General features: G+C 40.2%; 1 protein-coding gene across 1 annotated transcript in view; it reads right to left on the bottom strand.

The window, feature by feature from the left end:
• Positions 1-1,386: 1,386 nt before the first annotated feature.
• Ofcc1 (orofacial cleft 1 candidate 1) overlaps positions 1,387-18,383 on the bottom strand; it is a 306,918-nt gene continuing 289,921 nt past the window's right edge. The window contains 3 exon segments of the mRNA XM_039096372.2: positions 1,387-2,392; positions 4,379-4,523; positions 17,460-17,657. Of these exon segments, the coding sequence (XP_038952300.1) occupies positions 2,382-2,392; positions 4,379-4,523; positions 17,460-17,657 (354 nt within the window). The 3' untranslated portion in view covers positions 1,387-2,381.

Below are 18,383 nucleotides of genomic sequence, written 5' to 3'. Positions count from 1 at the left end.
AGGTCCAGTATTCCTCTCCCTGGTGTGCTAATTCTATTGGTACCCTTTCCCCACATTGCCAGCAAATCATCCTGAGTGGCATTCTTTTAAGGACCAGATAGCCCTGATTTATAAGTGAACTATGTGGACTGAAGGAATTTATTCAAGTATGGGAGGACTCAAAGCTAACATGAAACACACACACACACACACACACACACACACACACACCATTTTCTGGGTGGGAAAGATGACTAAATGTGCGTCTTATGTAACAGAAGTGGCATATGAAAATAGCAGGGAAATGGCTAGTAATTTAAGACATCATACTACGATAACAGAAAAACTCTACAACCATAAACAATTAAACAATTAATAATCTTGGTATAATTTAGCAGCATGGAGTACTGCCTATGTTTTTACTGAAGTCAATAAATAGCTATTATTATGAAAAAAAAGAAAGATGGATAGGTGAACGGTGAATTTTTGCTATTATATAAGATCAAAAGCATTCAGAGCAAGATATTTTTAATTTTTTCATAAGAAAGTATTTTGTTCACTGTATGCCAGCAGTCAGTGTCACTTTTTTCAACCATATATGTACCTATTCTCACCCAGGTCAACTCCATGTCTGTCCCAGAAAGGAAAAATCTATGTGAATTGTGCAGAATGAAAAGCAAATATTTTAGATTAAAACAAAAGGCAAATAAACTTGCTTCCTGTTACTTAGTGGCTCCTGAGTCCTGAGGCTGCGTCTCCCACTGACATGGGCCTTGCCCGTGTTGTCAGCAGCTCTTGCAAAATCCCGAAACCTAATCAATGTCATTCTAAACCATTGGAAGAATTTTGTAAAAGTTACCTTTGGAAATAGCCACTCCCCGCCCCCCGGAAGAATTTAAAGCTAAGCAAGTTGACCATCTGGGAAGGATGTCACAGAATGGGTCATGCTTCACCTAAGTGTATATGACGGAGAATGATTGAAGCATTTAGGAAATGCTATTTAGAAGATATCTTGAGCAGACATTTATAAAACGGAGATGCTGCAAAGGCATCAAAGCCATTCCTTCTATTTATCCAAGCTCTATTAGCTGATTTATCTAAGAAAACTGAGGACCAAGGAAGACTCGACTTTCCGATCACAAGTGTCCATGCTGTGGTCATTGACGTGGGAATTAATTTGATTTTAATGCTGTGCATAACACCGCACCATGTTTAAATAAAGGAAGGAAATCGCTCATTTTTCATCTTCTTCCTTAACTGACATGTTGCATGATCTATCTATTGTTACCAGACTTCATACAAAGAGCATATAATGTTGTCACTTTTATTCATATTTTTATTCCTTCTCAGAACTAAGTTTCAGATAATCTGCTCAAGCAATAAGTGCACATTGGTGATAGCAAAAGTGAGTCAATAAAAGATTTTTTTATTTATAGTTTCTAATTATAATTCAATCTGTAGTGTGATAAAAAAAAGATCAAATTAAAGAACAATTAGTACGTGTCTCTACGAAAGAGAGATTCTAGTGAAATCACAGAAAATATATGCATAACTTATAGATACTATTTTGCTAATACAGTCTTGAAAAATTAATTATTAGCATCATAAATTATCCTCAGTAGGCTAAAGGAGAAAAAAAAGACCCTGACGACTCAATTTACAGATATATAGTCCCCTAGAAACCTATCTTTAATTTTGAAATAGTCCTTTGAACTGTATATAAATATGCACTCTTTCCTAAGGGCACTGTGTCTGCCACATTAGAGCTCTGCTCTGCAGAGCATCTGTTTGCAAATACAAGTCTCGTCTCTCTATAGTCACAGAATCATTACTATAGTTCACAAAGGACCACCAAAGATAGAGGCATCTGGATGGAGGCTCCCATCCTTCTCCTTCCTCTCTTTTCCTTGAGAACCTGACAGAACACCAACATCCTCGGCAAGAAAAAAAAATTAAGCAGACTCTTTCAGTCCTCGTGCAAATGTGCAGATTAGCTCTGATGTTGATGGTATCAAGATTCTTATTCCATTAATGAGCTGCATGGCAGTGTACGTGAGCATCAGAAAGGTTCTTTTTAATAAGGAGCGAGAACTCAGAGAATCATTTCTGCGAATCTTTACCACATCCCTACATAAATACGGCATCAGCCAAGCTTTCCACAAATGCAAATGCAGAACATGTTACCTACTCCCAAATGTTCGGTGACATTCGTGTAAAGGTAAGGAAAGCAAAATGATAAAAAAAACAACAGAAGCAAAATATCCTACAAACTGCCATTTGAAAAATCACAAAAGAACCACATTTTTCAACAATGCGTTAGATGATTAAGGAAGAGTATGTTCCCAGTACCCATCAGAGGACAGAAACTGTGGTCCTTAATTGTGCTCATTTTTCCAGCTGGGTTAATAATCTCCTAAAAGAAACAGAAAAGAAAAAAGAAATAACAATTGATTGATTGCTGATACATTCTACTCATTTAGGTGACTGTCTTAAAGCTCATGAAGAAAACATTTAAGTGACGTTTCCCACATCCATTTGTTTCTTTCATCCGATAAGACGCTCTGTTATTAACTGAGTGTAAGAACAAATAAAGCAGAGAATTGTTCTTGCCTGCACTGAGTTTAAATTATAGTAAAACCTTGTCAATCACAAGTGTCAGGCCAAGGAGATTGTAATTCAGTTAAGCCAGTGGATGCTCAGTGAAGGATGCCGTGCTATCTTTTCAACTGAATTTGACTCATAACCTTGACCTAAAAATTAAATGAAATACAGCTGCAGATGCAAACATCCACATGCATATAAATGTCTTTCTGCTCAGATGTATATTTGTTCAGATATATGTTTATCACACAATTTATTTTTAATATTTCTAGATCATTCAGGGGTTGCTCTCACCTTCTGTGATACACAATAAAGACCTGGATCCAACTTCACCCTGCCAACTAGGTTCCTCACATCTCTTTCAAGCAGAAAATCTCTATTGAGCCTCTGCCAACTCTGTTCTAATTTCCGTTAATAGAAGAATACATTTGAAAGAGTGCTGTTTGAGGTAGCGCATGTGCATGTGTTAATAGGAAGAATAAAAGTTTGTGATCTGTATACCCAGCTGTCATGACACTGTGGGCATAGACATCTGGATAGTCAGGGATATCAGTAGGGACAGTGGGAGTAGCAGAAGACAGTGAGGTCAATGACAGGGAGGGATATGTAAGGATCTGTAAGAAGAGTCCACTTGCCTACAAAGAGCAGATACAATGGTTTAAACTACATTTAAGTGAGTATTTATTAGTTTCTGTGCAGCACTAGGAATATCTCCCAGTTTCTACCTAGTTGAGATATATTGACAGAGGTATGAATATATGTAAGCTGGCCTAATAACCATCAAGGCTAAGAATTACAGTGTATGTGGGCCTATCAACAGAGGGAGTTCTGACATGCTAGTTAGACAATAACTGGCACAGAGACTGAAAAACAAAGCCAGTAGGATCAGATACATATCATGTTTTCTCATTATAAGTATCAGTCATGCCCTTTATAAATTGCACTGTCTTCCATTTGGAAGATGTACTTTTAATTTATCAGCCTTTCTTAGAGATGCCAAGGAAGGGCACAGGGCTAACTGCCCACTGCACTCATTACTGTATGATCAGGTCAGGGATTCTTAATGGTACAAGTTTATTATAATCTATAAACCTTTGGGTAGATCACTTATCCATGTGATAACAAACTCCAGTCCAAACCTTCAGTTGAAACAGAAAGTGAGAAAAGAATACAGGAAGAAGAAAAGAGATTGTCCAGGCAGTAAAAAGGAAGGATGCTGTTTGATCGATTTTAAGAGTTGAAATAAATTTCAAAAGCCCCATCCAAGTCACCCAAATGGGGCTTGGTTGCTGTTATCCTAGAATACAAAATATAAGCTCAACTCACTTATGAGACTTGGAATGTTTATTGTTGATATTTAATTCCCCCCCATAAAGTTCCTTTCATGAAAAACAAGTGTGAAAATTTTCAGCTGAATTTTTTCAGTGAAAAAATTCAAGAAGAAGGGAATTTTTAGGCATGTTTAATCGACATCCTGTAGACGTCTCCCTTATTCCATCCACTTGAAAAACAAGCAAGTGGGAATACCCAAGGAAAATAAAAGTCATGTCCAAATATGCTATCAATGTCATCCTATCTCCCCTCAAAGCTCAAAGCCCAGGGCCTGCTTCTGTGTCAGCAACCTCCATCCATGATCCACTCTTGTAGAGTGGGCACCATAAGGCACTGGGATGGGAGAGAAAGTTCACCATCTCACAGAGAAACTATTGAAATAAGAAGAACCTGAGTCGGGATTCCTTCTGGGTGAGAATGATCACCGATAGTGATGACCCAGTGCTCAATCAATAGAGAAAAGTACCTTTTATCTTCACAGAGACTTCTCCTTCCTCTTGGGCAGAAGCAAAGATTTCTCTCTGCACAGTGTCCATTTCTCGTATGTGCTTCTCAACAGCGGGGATCACTTCACTGGGGACAAACCTCAAGGCACTGATGTCACCAAACACCTGAAGAGTGTTGATAAGATGACAAATACTTGAGTGGAGTGGCAAAGAGCACTGTCTACTTCTTCCGTTATCCCCTGGAGGAAAGGAAGCTGTGGCTTGGAAAACTCTAAATAGACACTGTTGTCCTAACAAGAATTTCATGGATTAGATTTCATAGGCCAGTCCATCTCTAACCTTTGCAACAATTTGATAATGGCCCCCCAAAGAATACAAAGAAACAGGTAGGATACAGAATACAAAGAAACATATAGAGAGTGAATTTTCTAATCTTCTGAAACCAAAACTGTATACATCAAAAATAAAACCAGTCTTGAGAGCTGGAGAATTAGCTCAATGCTTAAGAGTATTTTTCTTGCAGAAAATCCAGGTTCTGTTTCAAGTACCCACATATAATGACATATTGGCTTACAGTAGCAAGTATATTCCAGGGGATCTGATGCCCTTTTCTGCCATTTATGGGCATCACTCGCACACAATCACATATATACATGCACACACACACACACACACACACACACACACAGCCAAACTTAAGCTCCCATCTTTGGCCTTTAACACTGTTTATAAGGATGGGTGTTATGGTACATGCCTATAGTCCAACACTCAGGACAAAGATGATGGGAGTTAGAGGAGAGTTTGGTCTACACAGTGAGACCATGTCTCAGAAAAGATAAATCAAGGAACAATAATTTTAAAAATCAGCATTTACCTTGGTGAAATGTATTAAAAAAGCACTCTGTCTAAGGAACATAGGTTAATATTTCTGTGGGAGGGAAGTTGTTGTCCTTGGAGATGTTTTTGTAGACACAGGACTGACTGAACTCCCAGATACACAGTTTGGGTTTATTCCTGGACTCTTTATCATAATCACCAAGGTCCTTGACTTCATATGTATCCTGCATTTCGAATGTATCTTGTACTTCCAAGCATTATGCTGAAGGTATATTCCCCCAAAGTTGACCCCTTTATGAAGAGTTTGTCCATGGCAGCAAGGCAGGGAGCCACAACTATAGATCAAATTGGCAAATTGAATGAATTTCTCTGGATAGCAAAGAGGACATCTCTATATCTGACAAGCTCTTCTTTGGTAGCAGGAACTATTTTTCCTCTCTAGAATAACTCCTCCATCCTCTAATGAGCTCCTGAATCCTGCAGCTAGCCCATCATCATGCCTCTTTCCAGGGTAGGAAAGTGAAATACTAGGAAGAGAAATTTTACTTTTGAAAGTGAACACTGAGAAGGAAAAAAGATGGGATGGTGTAGCACACGGAGGAAATATTTTCAGCCAGAACAGATTAAAAGGAGAAGGGATTTGACTTTGCCATCCAGATTCAGCCAATCCACCAAACAGCTACCGCCATCCATTTTGATTTGATTTAACAAATTCTTTCATGACTAAGGAGAGACAGATTGGATATTTGCTCCTCTCCATGAATTTCCTGTTTCATGTAATGTCTCTTGCTCAGCCCACTCTGAATGTAAGTGACCCACTGCCACCTGAAATTAAATTCTTTCCCTTCACTTTCTACCCATCTTATGTATGTATGTATGTATGCATGCATGTATGTACGTATGTATGTATGTATGTATATATGTGTGTGTATGTATGTATGTATGCGTGTATGTATTATTTGGTTTTTTGAAACAGGGTTTCACTGTGTAGTCCTGGATGTCCTAGGACTTACTCTGTAGACCAGGCTAATCTTGAACTCAGAGATCCATCTGCCTCTGCCTCCCAAGTGCCAAGTGTCCCACCACTTCGTGGGATCTCTGATTTTTTTTTCTTATTCTGTGGTATAAACCACAGCTCTTACCTCACATAGAGAGTAAAGGACAATATCTTTTAAATTACATATGCACATGTGTATGTTGTGCCTTCGTGTCTGCCTGTAATCCCAGCACTTTGTAGACAAGGTTAGGTGCTCCCTAGAGCAAGGGGACCAGCTAAACTAGCTAAATTGGCAAGCTCTGGGCCCAAGTGAAAGACCTGCTTCAATATATAAGAAGAAAAACTAGAGAAGACACCCTATTTCAACACTGGTCTCCAACCACGTATACCCACACCACATGCACAACACGCACATACACACATGTAACTTAAGGAAAACTGCCCTTCCCTCTTCTTGAGGAGGTGAGAGCTGTGATTTGTACCACAGAATAGGTAAAATGATAGGTAACAGGCAGTGGTGGCACATGACTTTAATCCCAGCATTTGGGAGGCAGAGGCAGGTAGATCCCTGAGTTCAAGGTCAACCTGGTCTTCAGACTAAGTCTGGTCTTAGCTTGAGCAGCAAGTCCTTCACCCATGGTTCTAGCACCCAAAGGGAAGGCAGTTTATCATTAAGTAAAACATGAGTGCGGATGGCCCAGCAATACAGACGTAGGCCAACTACACATCCCAACAACACCGCTTTGTGAAGTTTCTATAGCAACAAAGGAAAAGAGGCATTTCCCAAACACATTGGTGGGATGATCGGATACACAGGCTATGACAAACTGGAGACTCTGTGCTTTTGGTCTCAGATGCTATCTGATGTCACTCGTAGCTTCAAGCTTGGTAGAAGCAAATAAATTGCAAAGGTTTTTCCTGATAGTCAAAAGGAACTAAGTCAGACACAGAGGACAATGAATGCTGGCTATGAAGAGGGTTAAGCTAACCCAAGAAAATTTGGTTCTGAAGTCTACAATATTCCAGTTCTCCATTCTCATAGAGTTCTATTCGGTTTGTCAATATTGTAGAAGTTTTGACAGACATGCGAAATGTTGTTTTCTAGGAACTTCGGTTCCTGGTCTCCTACATTTGTTGTCTTTTATATACGTTTCGATGTCTGTGCACATGCCATTTCGTCAGAGAAATGTGCTGGGAAATATCGGGGACTCCGAAGCAGCTGTTAGACAGCTTCTCAGTTCTTTCATCTGAACTTGTCTAGAAGTACAAACCAGCATCATAGCTCTAGAGTTTTCCCTGTATGCTGCAGGATATTTCCGAGTGAGAGTTGTTAACCAACTTGGCTGAGAATTCTTGAAGCATATACTGCAAACATTGAGGTAAATGGCACTGCGTCCTCACCAGAGTTGTGACTCCTAAATGACAGGGCCATTTCTCTCCTGTCATTTGCAATTGTTATTTAGGAATGGAATAACAACATCAACCCTTGCTTCCTAGTTTAAGGAAGAAACTGTTGAGGTAGCTCCTTATTAAGTCTGCCTGATTCCTAAACAGTCATAGGTGCTTGAGTTAGAACAATGACTCTCAACCTGTAGGTCATGCATGACCCCTTTTCATAGAGGTCACCTAAGGCCACTGGCAAACCCCAATATTTAAATTATGATTCATAACAATACAAAATTATTACTATGAAGTAGCAATGAAGATAATTTTATGTTTGGGGGTCACCACATCATGAAGAACTGCATTATGGGGTCACAGTATTAGGGAGGCTGAGAAGCACTGGGTGAGAAGGCAGGGATGGCTGTGGTGCTATTGTTTGCTGCAGGTTTAAGAACCCTGCTTCCTATCTGGATAATTCCTGCTTGTGGTCAGAAACTAGCAACTATAGATTTTGAGTTCCACATATTCTTCTAATTGGCTCAGACAATTACAAGTGCTCTGATAGCCCTTGTTACAGATACCAGAGAAAGTACCGAAATACACTTCCTACAAGTGCTGGCCATGCCCGCCTGAGATGTGTCAAATGTACACATATATTTTTAGCTGTCAGGTTTATTTAAGGAAGAGAGAATAAAATGGTGACTAGCTAGGACCACAACTGCTAAAGGAACATTTTGGTGCCACTCAGGACTAGCTCAGCCTAAAGATACTTTGTTTTCCATTAGCTGCAATGTGACCTCAGAGAGACCTTAGGCTGCTTTTAATTTGGATTGGTTGCTACAGTTATTTATTTCAAACAAATATCCTGGCCCAAAAGATGTTACAAATGTTATAGTTGCCTTTGTTCCTTTGTGGATTCTGTCGAATCATAGGGAAAAGATGTATCCAGAAAACAAACACATTATCACTTTAAAAAATTAGGAGAGAAAAAAAAATGCCTCATCAAATACAGTAGCATCTTTCAAAGGCAAAATCCAGTGCGCAGTGTGCTGTGATACCATGTTATTTTGTATTTCAAACAGTGTAATCTGATTGAGTTACAGAAAGTATAGTTAGATACCCACAGGACCAAAATGCTAGGTGGTCATTTCCTTTGCTACAGTTAGGTTATATGTGTGATCATATTTCTGTTAGGTAGATGTGCATATAGGTACATATACATCACACACACACACACACACACACACACACACACACACACACACACACACACATCTATACTTTCCATATACTTTGTTTCAGGATCCACCTTTTTAAAATAATATGGGTCTCTAGTGAAAATAACAAAGAACAGAACCCTAAATTCTACTCAGCCATAAAAGTAACAGTCACAAGATATTGTGAAATACTTCAGAATTAACCTTTCCGGAGGAAATCTTGTTGTAACCTACCACATGACTGAAGCTAAAGCCTCAGGGGCACTGATGTGGGGCTTCTGTAGGCTGGTGTTAATGCTTATGGTGGTGAACTGCTAAAATCCAGTCACAGATACCTCTCCAGGACCACCAGGCAGTGTCTAAGGGCTCTTTCAGACACACAAGACTGGTGTTCAATGAGGATAGCACTGCAGTCCATGCCACCCGAACTCCTTCTGTCTTATACTCAAAGCAGGACCGGTCCTCCCTGGTAGAAAGAAGTGTCTGCATGTCTTAAGGAAGTACTGACTAAGCACTTCTGGAGGGAGGGAGCTAAGTGCTTGCTGGTAGAAGTAAGCATAGCCCCAATTGGAACTGGAAAGACAAAGTTGACATTATTTATGATAGAGTTCCTGGGACGGATTATTTCAAAAAGGCCCAAAATACATGATACCGGTAAAGCTTCAAAAGACATTGTAACCATAGGCAAGAAGTCAGAATTAAATATAAAAGGTATTCTGCACATGGATTTGAATTTCAGTCTTCCACTGAATATAGGGCTCCTGTATTCCCAAACCCGGTTCACTGTCTATAGGAAACTAGCAGTGTTTGGAGGCCCAGGTAAATCAACGATGGCTCTGCGAGCTGGAAATCAGCAGCCACTTGCAGCACAGTAGTGCAAAGAGTGTGTTCAAATCAGGCTAAAGCATCAATCTGGTTATGATTGATGGAGATAATATGATTCTTTCTGTCACATGTGAAATGAACATGACTTTCTTTCTTTTTCCATCTTTATTAACTTGAGTATTTCTTATTTACGTTTCGATTGTTAGTCCCCTTCCTGGTTTCCAGGCCAACATCCCCCTCACCCCTTCCCTCCCCTTCTGTATGGGTGTTCCCCTCCCCCATCCCCCCATTACCACCCTCCCCTCCCAACAATCACACTCACTGGGGCTTCAGTCTTGGCAGGACCAAGGGCTTCCCCTTCCACTGGTGCTCTTACTAGGCTGTTCATTGCTACCTATGAGGTTGGAACCCAGGGTCAGTCCATGTATAGTCTTTGGGTAGTGGCTTAGTCCCTGGAAGCTCTGGTTGGTTGGCATTGTTGTTCATATGTGGTCTCAAGCCCCTTCAAGCTCTTTCAGTCCTTTCTAAACATGACTTTCAAAGAAGAAGGTTCGTGTCCGAAGACGTAAAGCACTCAAGTGAAGGAGCAGAGGACACACGCTTGCACCTTGCTCTCCCACTAAGCAGAGGTAGCCAATGGTCCAGGTGGCTGGGCCAGCCATCACAGAGGCAAAAGTCAAAAGCCCAGGTACACAGCGCTTTCATGTTTGCAAAAGGGCACTCTCCTCGGTTGGGAAATAGTCACGGTTCTTAAGATTAAATATCTGAGTATTGCTGCCGAAGGAGCAGCTGTCGCTTTAAATCTAATGTCTGGTTTGTTTACTGGCTGTATGTAAATCCTTTAGAAAATGACACAAAGTGGCAATAAAATCATTGTAAGTATTCTACAGGGGAATATAAATGCCCCTTGGTTACACTGTACATATCTTTATACATAATTCTAGTTTATTTTCCTCGTGATTATGTTAAATATGTAAAAAGCCTTTTCTCATAAAGGTAAAACCGCTAGATGTTTCCACGCTGTAATTCAGCATTAGTGTCAAGATTGCTTCAGAAAAATAAGCCAGCGTTACTATTTCAGTCCTTTCAAGTGTCACTCGGCATACTGGATGGGATTTCGTGCATAAAATAAACTTATGTGAGTTTATATCACTGTTTGGGAACCGTTAGTAATGCTAAATATCACTCGGAAGATGGGTTCATAAAGCTGAGGCAAAGCAACTGAGGTTTGTTTTCATAGAAGGCTTTATATGTGGTTCTATTTTGTCATTAAATAATTATTTCAGACAATTATGGGAAATCTGTTCTGTCAGGGAAGATCAAGGAACTAATATTTATTAATCCTTAAAGAGAAACGATCTGTCTCTAGCTAGTTCTTGGTTAAATATTGGACCATTGAAAAAATGCATAAAAATCTTAGGAAACATTTCTACATACAGTTATCAGAAGATCTAAATATGTTTGGGGCTCTGTTTTTGCCTTTAATCAGGAGTGAATTTTGTGATCCTTCGAGAAATTAGTATCAGGCAACCTTGTCAAGTGGAGTAAGATTAAAAACTGCACATCCTGAAACCACTTATTTTAAAACGGTAACCTTCTTATTTATGAATTCCAAGTTTATTTGTAATATTACATCACGGAGATTTCTCTAGTAGTTTAATAAATTGAGGTTAATAATGTAATAGAAGTGTATACTTTTTTTTCCCATTTGTTATCCTGAATATCTTTTTATAAATTCAGTTTAGTATGGGAAAAATAAACAAATTTTAAAAGAAATTTGCTTTAATCAATTTAAGGCATCTAATATTTGTAAATTGTGTACTACAGATTTAGTTTCCTACTTGTATAATGTTTGTATTAAATCTTTAACCACCTATTTTAATTCTTATGTTAAGGCGACTTTTGGACTATTTCAAAACGGTTTTAAAATGCCTTTTAAAATAATTCTTATGATTTAGAATCCAGATAAGTTTTCCTTTCCAATATAACAAGCACACATCTATATTTTTGGTAGACATGAATGCAGTAGAACAATTATTTACTACAGATTTTATAATTTCAGATGACTTGGCAATTCAAAGGAAATCTAATATTGTGCTCATTATGTATTCAAGAGTAAGTTGAGAAAGTGGATTATTTTTCTCTTATATGCACAAATTGGTAGGCATATATAAATTTATTTCTTGTATGCAGAGAATTTGTAGATTACAGGAATTTCTAAAGACTGATTGCCCAGAAATATGAGAAATATGAGTACAAACAAAACAGACACAATATAGGATTGAGCAATGCCAGTTCTTTATGAAAAATCCGTAGTGTATTAAAAATCATTCTACATAGCACGAGCCCAAGTTCGTCTACAGTAAACAGAATCAAAATAATCCTTGTGCTTTCCTAAGGAAAGTATGCACATCTGTGGTAAGGACGGTCTGGCCCAGAGAAGTATTTTCACCTGATAATCGAAGCAGCTTTTTAAAATAAATGACTGCGCTCCTTAAAAGGGGTCTACAGGCTAAGGGATGTGTTTAAATCTCGCTGTATAGTTTTCTCAGTGTTACAAACACACATACCAAAAAAAAAAATACCAGGAAAGGTGAGACAAATTTGATGTGAGAGCTGTCTTGCCTGGTCTTGTGGAAGACAAGAAAAGCAGAGCGAGTTATGCTGACTTAACTACTGCAAAAACACTCTTCTGATAGGTATGTGCAGGTAGCATCTGTTTCCCGGGTGCTATTCTGAGGAGCGTTAAAGTCAAATCGAACTAAATAATTGGTAAATATATCTGCCCAAGACTTTTCCTTCTGGTTTGTCAGGACAATCATATCCCAATACTTACCTGGTAATTGCATTCTATTGAGTTCTTATAGTCTAGTCTTTAGTATCTAGCTCATAAGGGTGCTTAAGTTTTAGACAGAACCGAATGACAACACTTTACAGCTTATTCAAAGTAGATAATCTGTCTTCTTGAAAGGAAAAAGCAAAATACATTAAGGACTTTATTTTAAAAAAAAATCAATAGAAATTGCAATTATTAAGTTTGAATCTGAAAGCCAGCAATACAAGCTATTGGTATAGTTGACACTCGTAGCGACATTTTTTCGAAGCCACTGCCGTCTGCTGCTAAGGTTTTCTTTCAGCGTGTATTGTCACAAAAGCATAATGTGCTCAAAAGACAGGCTGTGTCTTCCTGTACAGGTGTTGCACACAAAAGGTCAAAGACTCTAAATTTGAGGGATGGAAAATGCTTCTTTCTTCCACTTTTGAGTGAGTTTATTGTAGTATAATAATCTTCGGGGCCACGTAAAGCTATGCAGAATAGGACACACAAGAGCGGCACCCCCCCCCCCCCCAGCAATGTCTTTCAACAAAGGGAGAAGCTAATGGGGCAATTTTCTTCCTGAAAATGCAAAATACCAACAATTTCCTTCAGCTTCAGGAATGTTGTCTACAGGCCCCACATTCCTGAATTTTCTTAGTGATTCCTTCTCTTCATTAAAACCATTTTGCCTCTCTGTCATGCAACACCCCGCCCCCCGGGTTCTTAGAACAGGTTGATATTTGTAGAACAACTACATGAGAAATGACGATACTCCTGATTATCATATCTGGAAGAAATTAATGTCGTATATTTCAAACAGAGAAACTCCCAATGATTTGGGACTTTCATTCTACAAATCACTGAATTCAAGGACAGACTTCCCGCGGACCTTCAGACCAGGCCTTCCCTCTGGTGTCTGCTCCGGCCTCTCTGTACTTTGCTCTTTGCACTGTGGGCCCTGGGTTCCCTGCTCGTCAAAGCACCCACAGCTGAGTAAAATCCATCTAATCATAAAATCGAGTTTGGGTTTTCTTCCCTCCTTCCTTCTCCTGCTGTTTTCTATCAGCAGAATGCTAATACTAATTGGTTAATCTGTTATTTAGGCAAGTATTAATATTCTCATTTTGCAGGCAAGGAATCAGGCTTCCTGCTGCGTATCCCCTGGCCCTGGGTAAGGAGCTCTTCAGATGGGAGATTCAAAGTAGGTGAGGTTGGCCTCCTGAGACCCGAGCTGCTTGCCGGAAGCCTCCAGGAGGGCTGAGCTGGGCCTCCTTAGATCGCCGAGTTCCTGGCTCCCAGTTCCCCACTCAGACCACCAGGCGACACCGCCTCTAATGACAAAAATCCATTTTCCCATTCCACCCCAACCAATGCTCCAAGGACTTTCTTAATTGCGACTGCTACCCTGGGAACAGGAAGCTTATTTGTAACTTGATGAATCTCCACCAGGCTTGCCTGGGTTTCTAGGTTTTGCGGAACTAAAAAACTTTACAGTAACTTTGTGCTGTATCTGAAGATACACTATCTACGGAACAAAGAGATGAAACGTTACTCACTAGAAACCCGGGGAAAATATACCTAGTCCAGAGAGGCTGCTAAAAATAGGAGAGGGAGAAAATAGACAAAGCACACCGGACAGCCAAAGACTGTCATCCTGGGGCACAAGCCCGGCAGGAAAACGCTACAAACAGGTTTTCATAGAAAGTCCGTTTCTGACCTCTTTTGTGCAAAGATTGTTCTTTTCAAAAGGAATATCTTCGCAGGTAAATAGATTTGAAGGTAACTGTTTCCACGCCAAGAGGCTAACCTTTAATTGGGATTTTTTTTTTTTTAAAACGGGAAATGATTAATATCTGGCTTATACTTCTTATCAGATTTAGGAGACACATTACTGCACAAATAATGGCTTTGTCAATACAAAGGGGACCTGAGACACTAGAGTCCCTCTTTCAAAAAGCCACCATAAAACCTTAAAGGGGAAAGTTCAAGTTGCGTAGGGGGCAGGGAGACTGCCATTTTGAACTAAGTGTCCTGTCTGGTTTGTAAATGAATCTCAGACTCCGTGGACTGATTCTTTTATTATACAGAATATCTGACCGGAGTATGGCCTAAATTCACCCACATCTGTAAGTAGGTCCACATCCTATCTTGGTCCAGGCTCCCCAAAGGGCTAGTGAAAAGGACCCCACAGAATGGTAGGTCCACTAGTAGCACAGTTTAGAATTTAGATTCAGTAAAGCCTGATTATCTATATTTGAGTGTCAACTCAGTATCTAGCACAGACACACTGACTTAGGACACGTCTCCGATCATTTAGGAACCAACACTTTAAAAGCTTAAGGGACTTTTTCTAAGCCTGAACTGTCATCTACCTACCTGTTTGCTGACGTTAGAGATTTCTTTATATTTTGAAAAACCATAAATTGTGTTCCTTGTTACGACTCTGAAAGACCGGGTTCAAAGCCCTTTCAATTCGAGGCTTTCTCGCTCTTGAGATCCATAGCACACCTAGCAGGGCTGGTGTTGTAGGCTAGTGTATTTCTCGAAAGGATAGAGGAAAGAAAAGAGAGTAGGAGAGATGGGAATAGAAAAGAGGCAGGGAGGAGGGAGGGAGAGAGAGAGAGAGAGAGAGAGAGAGAGAGAGAGAGAGAGAGAAGAGAATGAAGGAGGATGAGGAAGAGAGGGGAAGAAAGCGAGAAGAGGAAGGAGGAAGAGGGAAGGAGGGAAGTATTCATAATTATAAATCTTTCGTAATATAAATCTTTGTGAGGTCAGAAGAGAGATTAGTCTGGTAAAGCTATGAAGAGCGGGCCAGGTACTGCCAGGAAATGTGTCTACTCCTCAATTAGCTCTAGGATTCTATCACCTAGGGGACCCAAACTCATCCCAGGAGCAAGTATGCAAAAGCTAACCCAGCATTCCTGTAAGCATTAGGAAAATGCAAGGACATTTGTTGGTAGAAAGAATGGCAGAGGACACAGACGAAGAAAAGCCTGAATGGGTCTATCACAAGCACAGGAGAAGAGGGGGCAGGAGCCAGCGCACATTCTGTGACCTGAATAAACAATGGGGGAGGGGCTCTATTTGCTGGGATTTCATTTGTGCAAAAAGAACTACCAATTGCCCACTTTCGGGTGCACTGCTTCTTACTGCGATAGGCAAGTTGTGAAAGCAAAAGGAAGAAGAGTCAGTGGGCTCTAGTGCCTACCGCCCACCACCCAGGCCTTCTGGAAGCTTAGTTTGCTTTTAGTGTAATGTTATCATTATTTGTAGGAATGCTTACAAGGGTGAACGCATTTAATTGGACAAGGTCCGCAATACCTTGCGATCCTTACTGTACTGTTTGAAAAAGAGCTAAGAGTGCCTTGCAGATGTTATCTCATTAATCTACGCCAAACCCCCGAGAGCTAGGTAACATCAGTATGCATAACCCAGTTTTACAGATCAGGAAATAGGCGGCATAGCGAGAAATGACTAAGCCAAGGTTATGGAGCAAAAGAATGAGAGAGGGAACGGAGGGCCCTGGTGGCCGCTGTGCTCAGGGGACTAGGACACTTCCCTCCTGGCACTACAGCCAGGTGATAGAAGAAGCATAACATTGTAGAGCAGAAAATCTACCTGTGCACCCTGCCCCCCAGTTCACGCCACTTCAGTTCATGTAGCAAGCATTTATTTAAACACACTTCCGCAAATTTAAAAAGTGAAATCACGTCAGTTCATACTGTTTTCTCTCTTTCTTTCTTTCCTTCCTTCCTTCCTTCCTTCCTTCCTTCCTTCCTCTTTCTTTCTTTCTTTCTTTCTTTCTTTCTTTCTTTCTTTCTTTCTTTCTTTCTTTCTTTAAAAAAGACTTCCACAGTAATGTCTCAGAAGCTGAGGTAGATCGTTCAAAAGAGCTGAGAGCAGCCAGCCCCCACTCTGAAGATCACATGGGACATGTTGGATGTAGTGGGAACTAACTCACCTGTGGTCTTACTGACATTCACTCATGACCTTCTCTCATGGCCAGGGAGGGAAGAGGGCTGGCTTCCCGGAGAACTTTGCTGTGTTTCCTCTCAGGAGTGTGCCTGTGAGGTTCCTCGAGCTGATATTTTACTAGACCCTAACTGCAAAACTGGGCTTTGAACAATTTGAAACTTCAAGACTTAGTGACAGGTTTTTATTTATTTATTTTCGTTTCTTTGATTTTTTCCCCCATCAGTCTTAAAGCACAGAGTCTTGGTCAGCTTCAAGTTTTGTGGGACAGACAGATTCAGTGGCCGGCAGGCTGTGTGGCTTTTCCTCTCTAGCCTTCGTTTCCACCCTGACATCTCTTCAGATGCCCCTTAAAGCAATATCTGTGTGAATGCAGCACACCCAGGACGGAAATCACTGTAAATTTGGATTCTATGAATCTGACATAACATGAGCTTTTAAATTCAAAATCAGTCTTCTGAAAAATTAACACATTTTTTCAATGAGAAAACATGACTTTGAGCTCAATCCCCAGTGACATTTTCAAAATATTCCTCGAGATTTAGAGATGGGGAGATTTAGATATTTTTATAACTTTCCTTAGGGGAGCAATGAAATGCCAGCATCTTTTTCCGTTTGTGGATTCCTTTGAGTGAAAGACTGTGCACACCTGAAGTACAGACTCAGAGAGTTCATCCGCCAGCCTACTCATGTTTGTAAGTACCACCTAACTAAATCTGACGCAAGTAGGATTCTTAGTGATTTCCTTTTATTTTTCCTGGTATTTCTCCCCTAATAGGGTTATAAACAGAAACTTTCATTATCTTTCTCTCATGTTCTTTTGTAGGCAAAGACTAGAAGGCAGCTTTAAACTTGTTACAGTATTACACATACTAGTTTTATCTATGTGCCCAGTGATACTGACGTGTTTGACACCAGGTTTGAGTCCACACATTTAAACATGCATATATATATATATATTAAGATATATAATTAATATATTAATATGTAATATATACTAATGAATTATAACATACAGAACATTTGCCTTCTGGTATTTCCATAATACATACCTCAATGATGGCGCCATCCGGGAGCCTGAGAAAATGGCGATAAAGCTCTTGAAACCCATTGGGATAAACGGTGCATACCGATATGTGGGAAGTTGTGCCAACTGCAGACTCCAAAGTTTCATCCTGTTGCTGGGGGTCACAGCTGGATTCATTGGACTCGGTGTCATGGCTTTTGCAGATGTAATCGTGCACTGCCACCTAAGGAGGCCCCAAGAGCCCCCCAAGTTCCCCATACCCAGAGGGGGAAAAAAGCAAAAAAGGTCATTAAGATTTGTCAAGAACAATAGCCAGTTTTACACAAATTTAGAGTAAATCTGAAAGTCTGCGGTCCGCAGTGCCTTCACTCGGCTCCATGGGCCATCCGCGTTTTCCCTGACATACATCTAAGTAGCGAAGACAGACAAATCCCTGGTGTGAGCTCCACAAAGTTAATTCTACACAGATGAAGCTGTAATTGGCTTCCACACCCAAGGCAGGAAGATCAAGCAGGTTGTGAGGATGATGGCGTAGATTGCAAAACAAAAATGTTTACAAATGGTTTTATGAACGGGTGTGCTCGCCTTCTCGCCCGGAAGGAAGGCGCTCTCTTTCCGTTTGTTTGCGCTGCCATGTCTAAGTGTCAGAGTTCTCAGATCACTAAGTCAACCGGCCAATGACAGTCCACAGAGATTCCCTGCAGTACACAGGGCAAGGTTTGTATGGTGAATGCACGGACTACTAACTGTCTTCCTGGTAATCCTGGAACTTTGGACGTGCTGGATTTTATTTTTTAATAAGGCTCCTCAGGTGACAATATCATTGTCTAATGGGACACACTCTGTGTATTATATTAGAGTTAAACTAAGTTAACTGAATTATAATGCAGTTGAAATGATGTGCCCATATCGATGTTTAAAATATTGCCATTGAAAATTTGACTTTACC

Source organism: Rattus norvegicus, chromosome 17 (genome assembly GCF_036323735.1).
Source record: "Rattus norvegicus strain BN/NHsdMcwi chromosome 17, GRCr8, whole genome shotgun sequence".
Lineage (NCBI taxonomy): Eukaryota > Metazoa > Chordata > Mammalia > Rodentia > Muridae > Rattus > Rattus norvegicus.
Note: the sequence above shows the minus strand (reverse complement) of the source record. Positions and strands in the feature narration are given on the sequence as shown.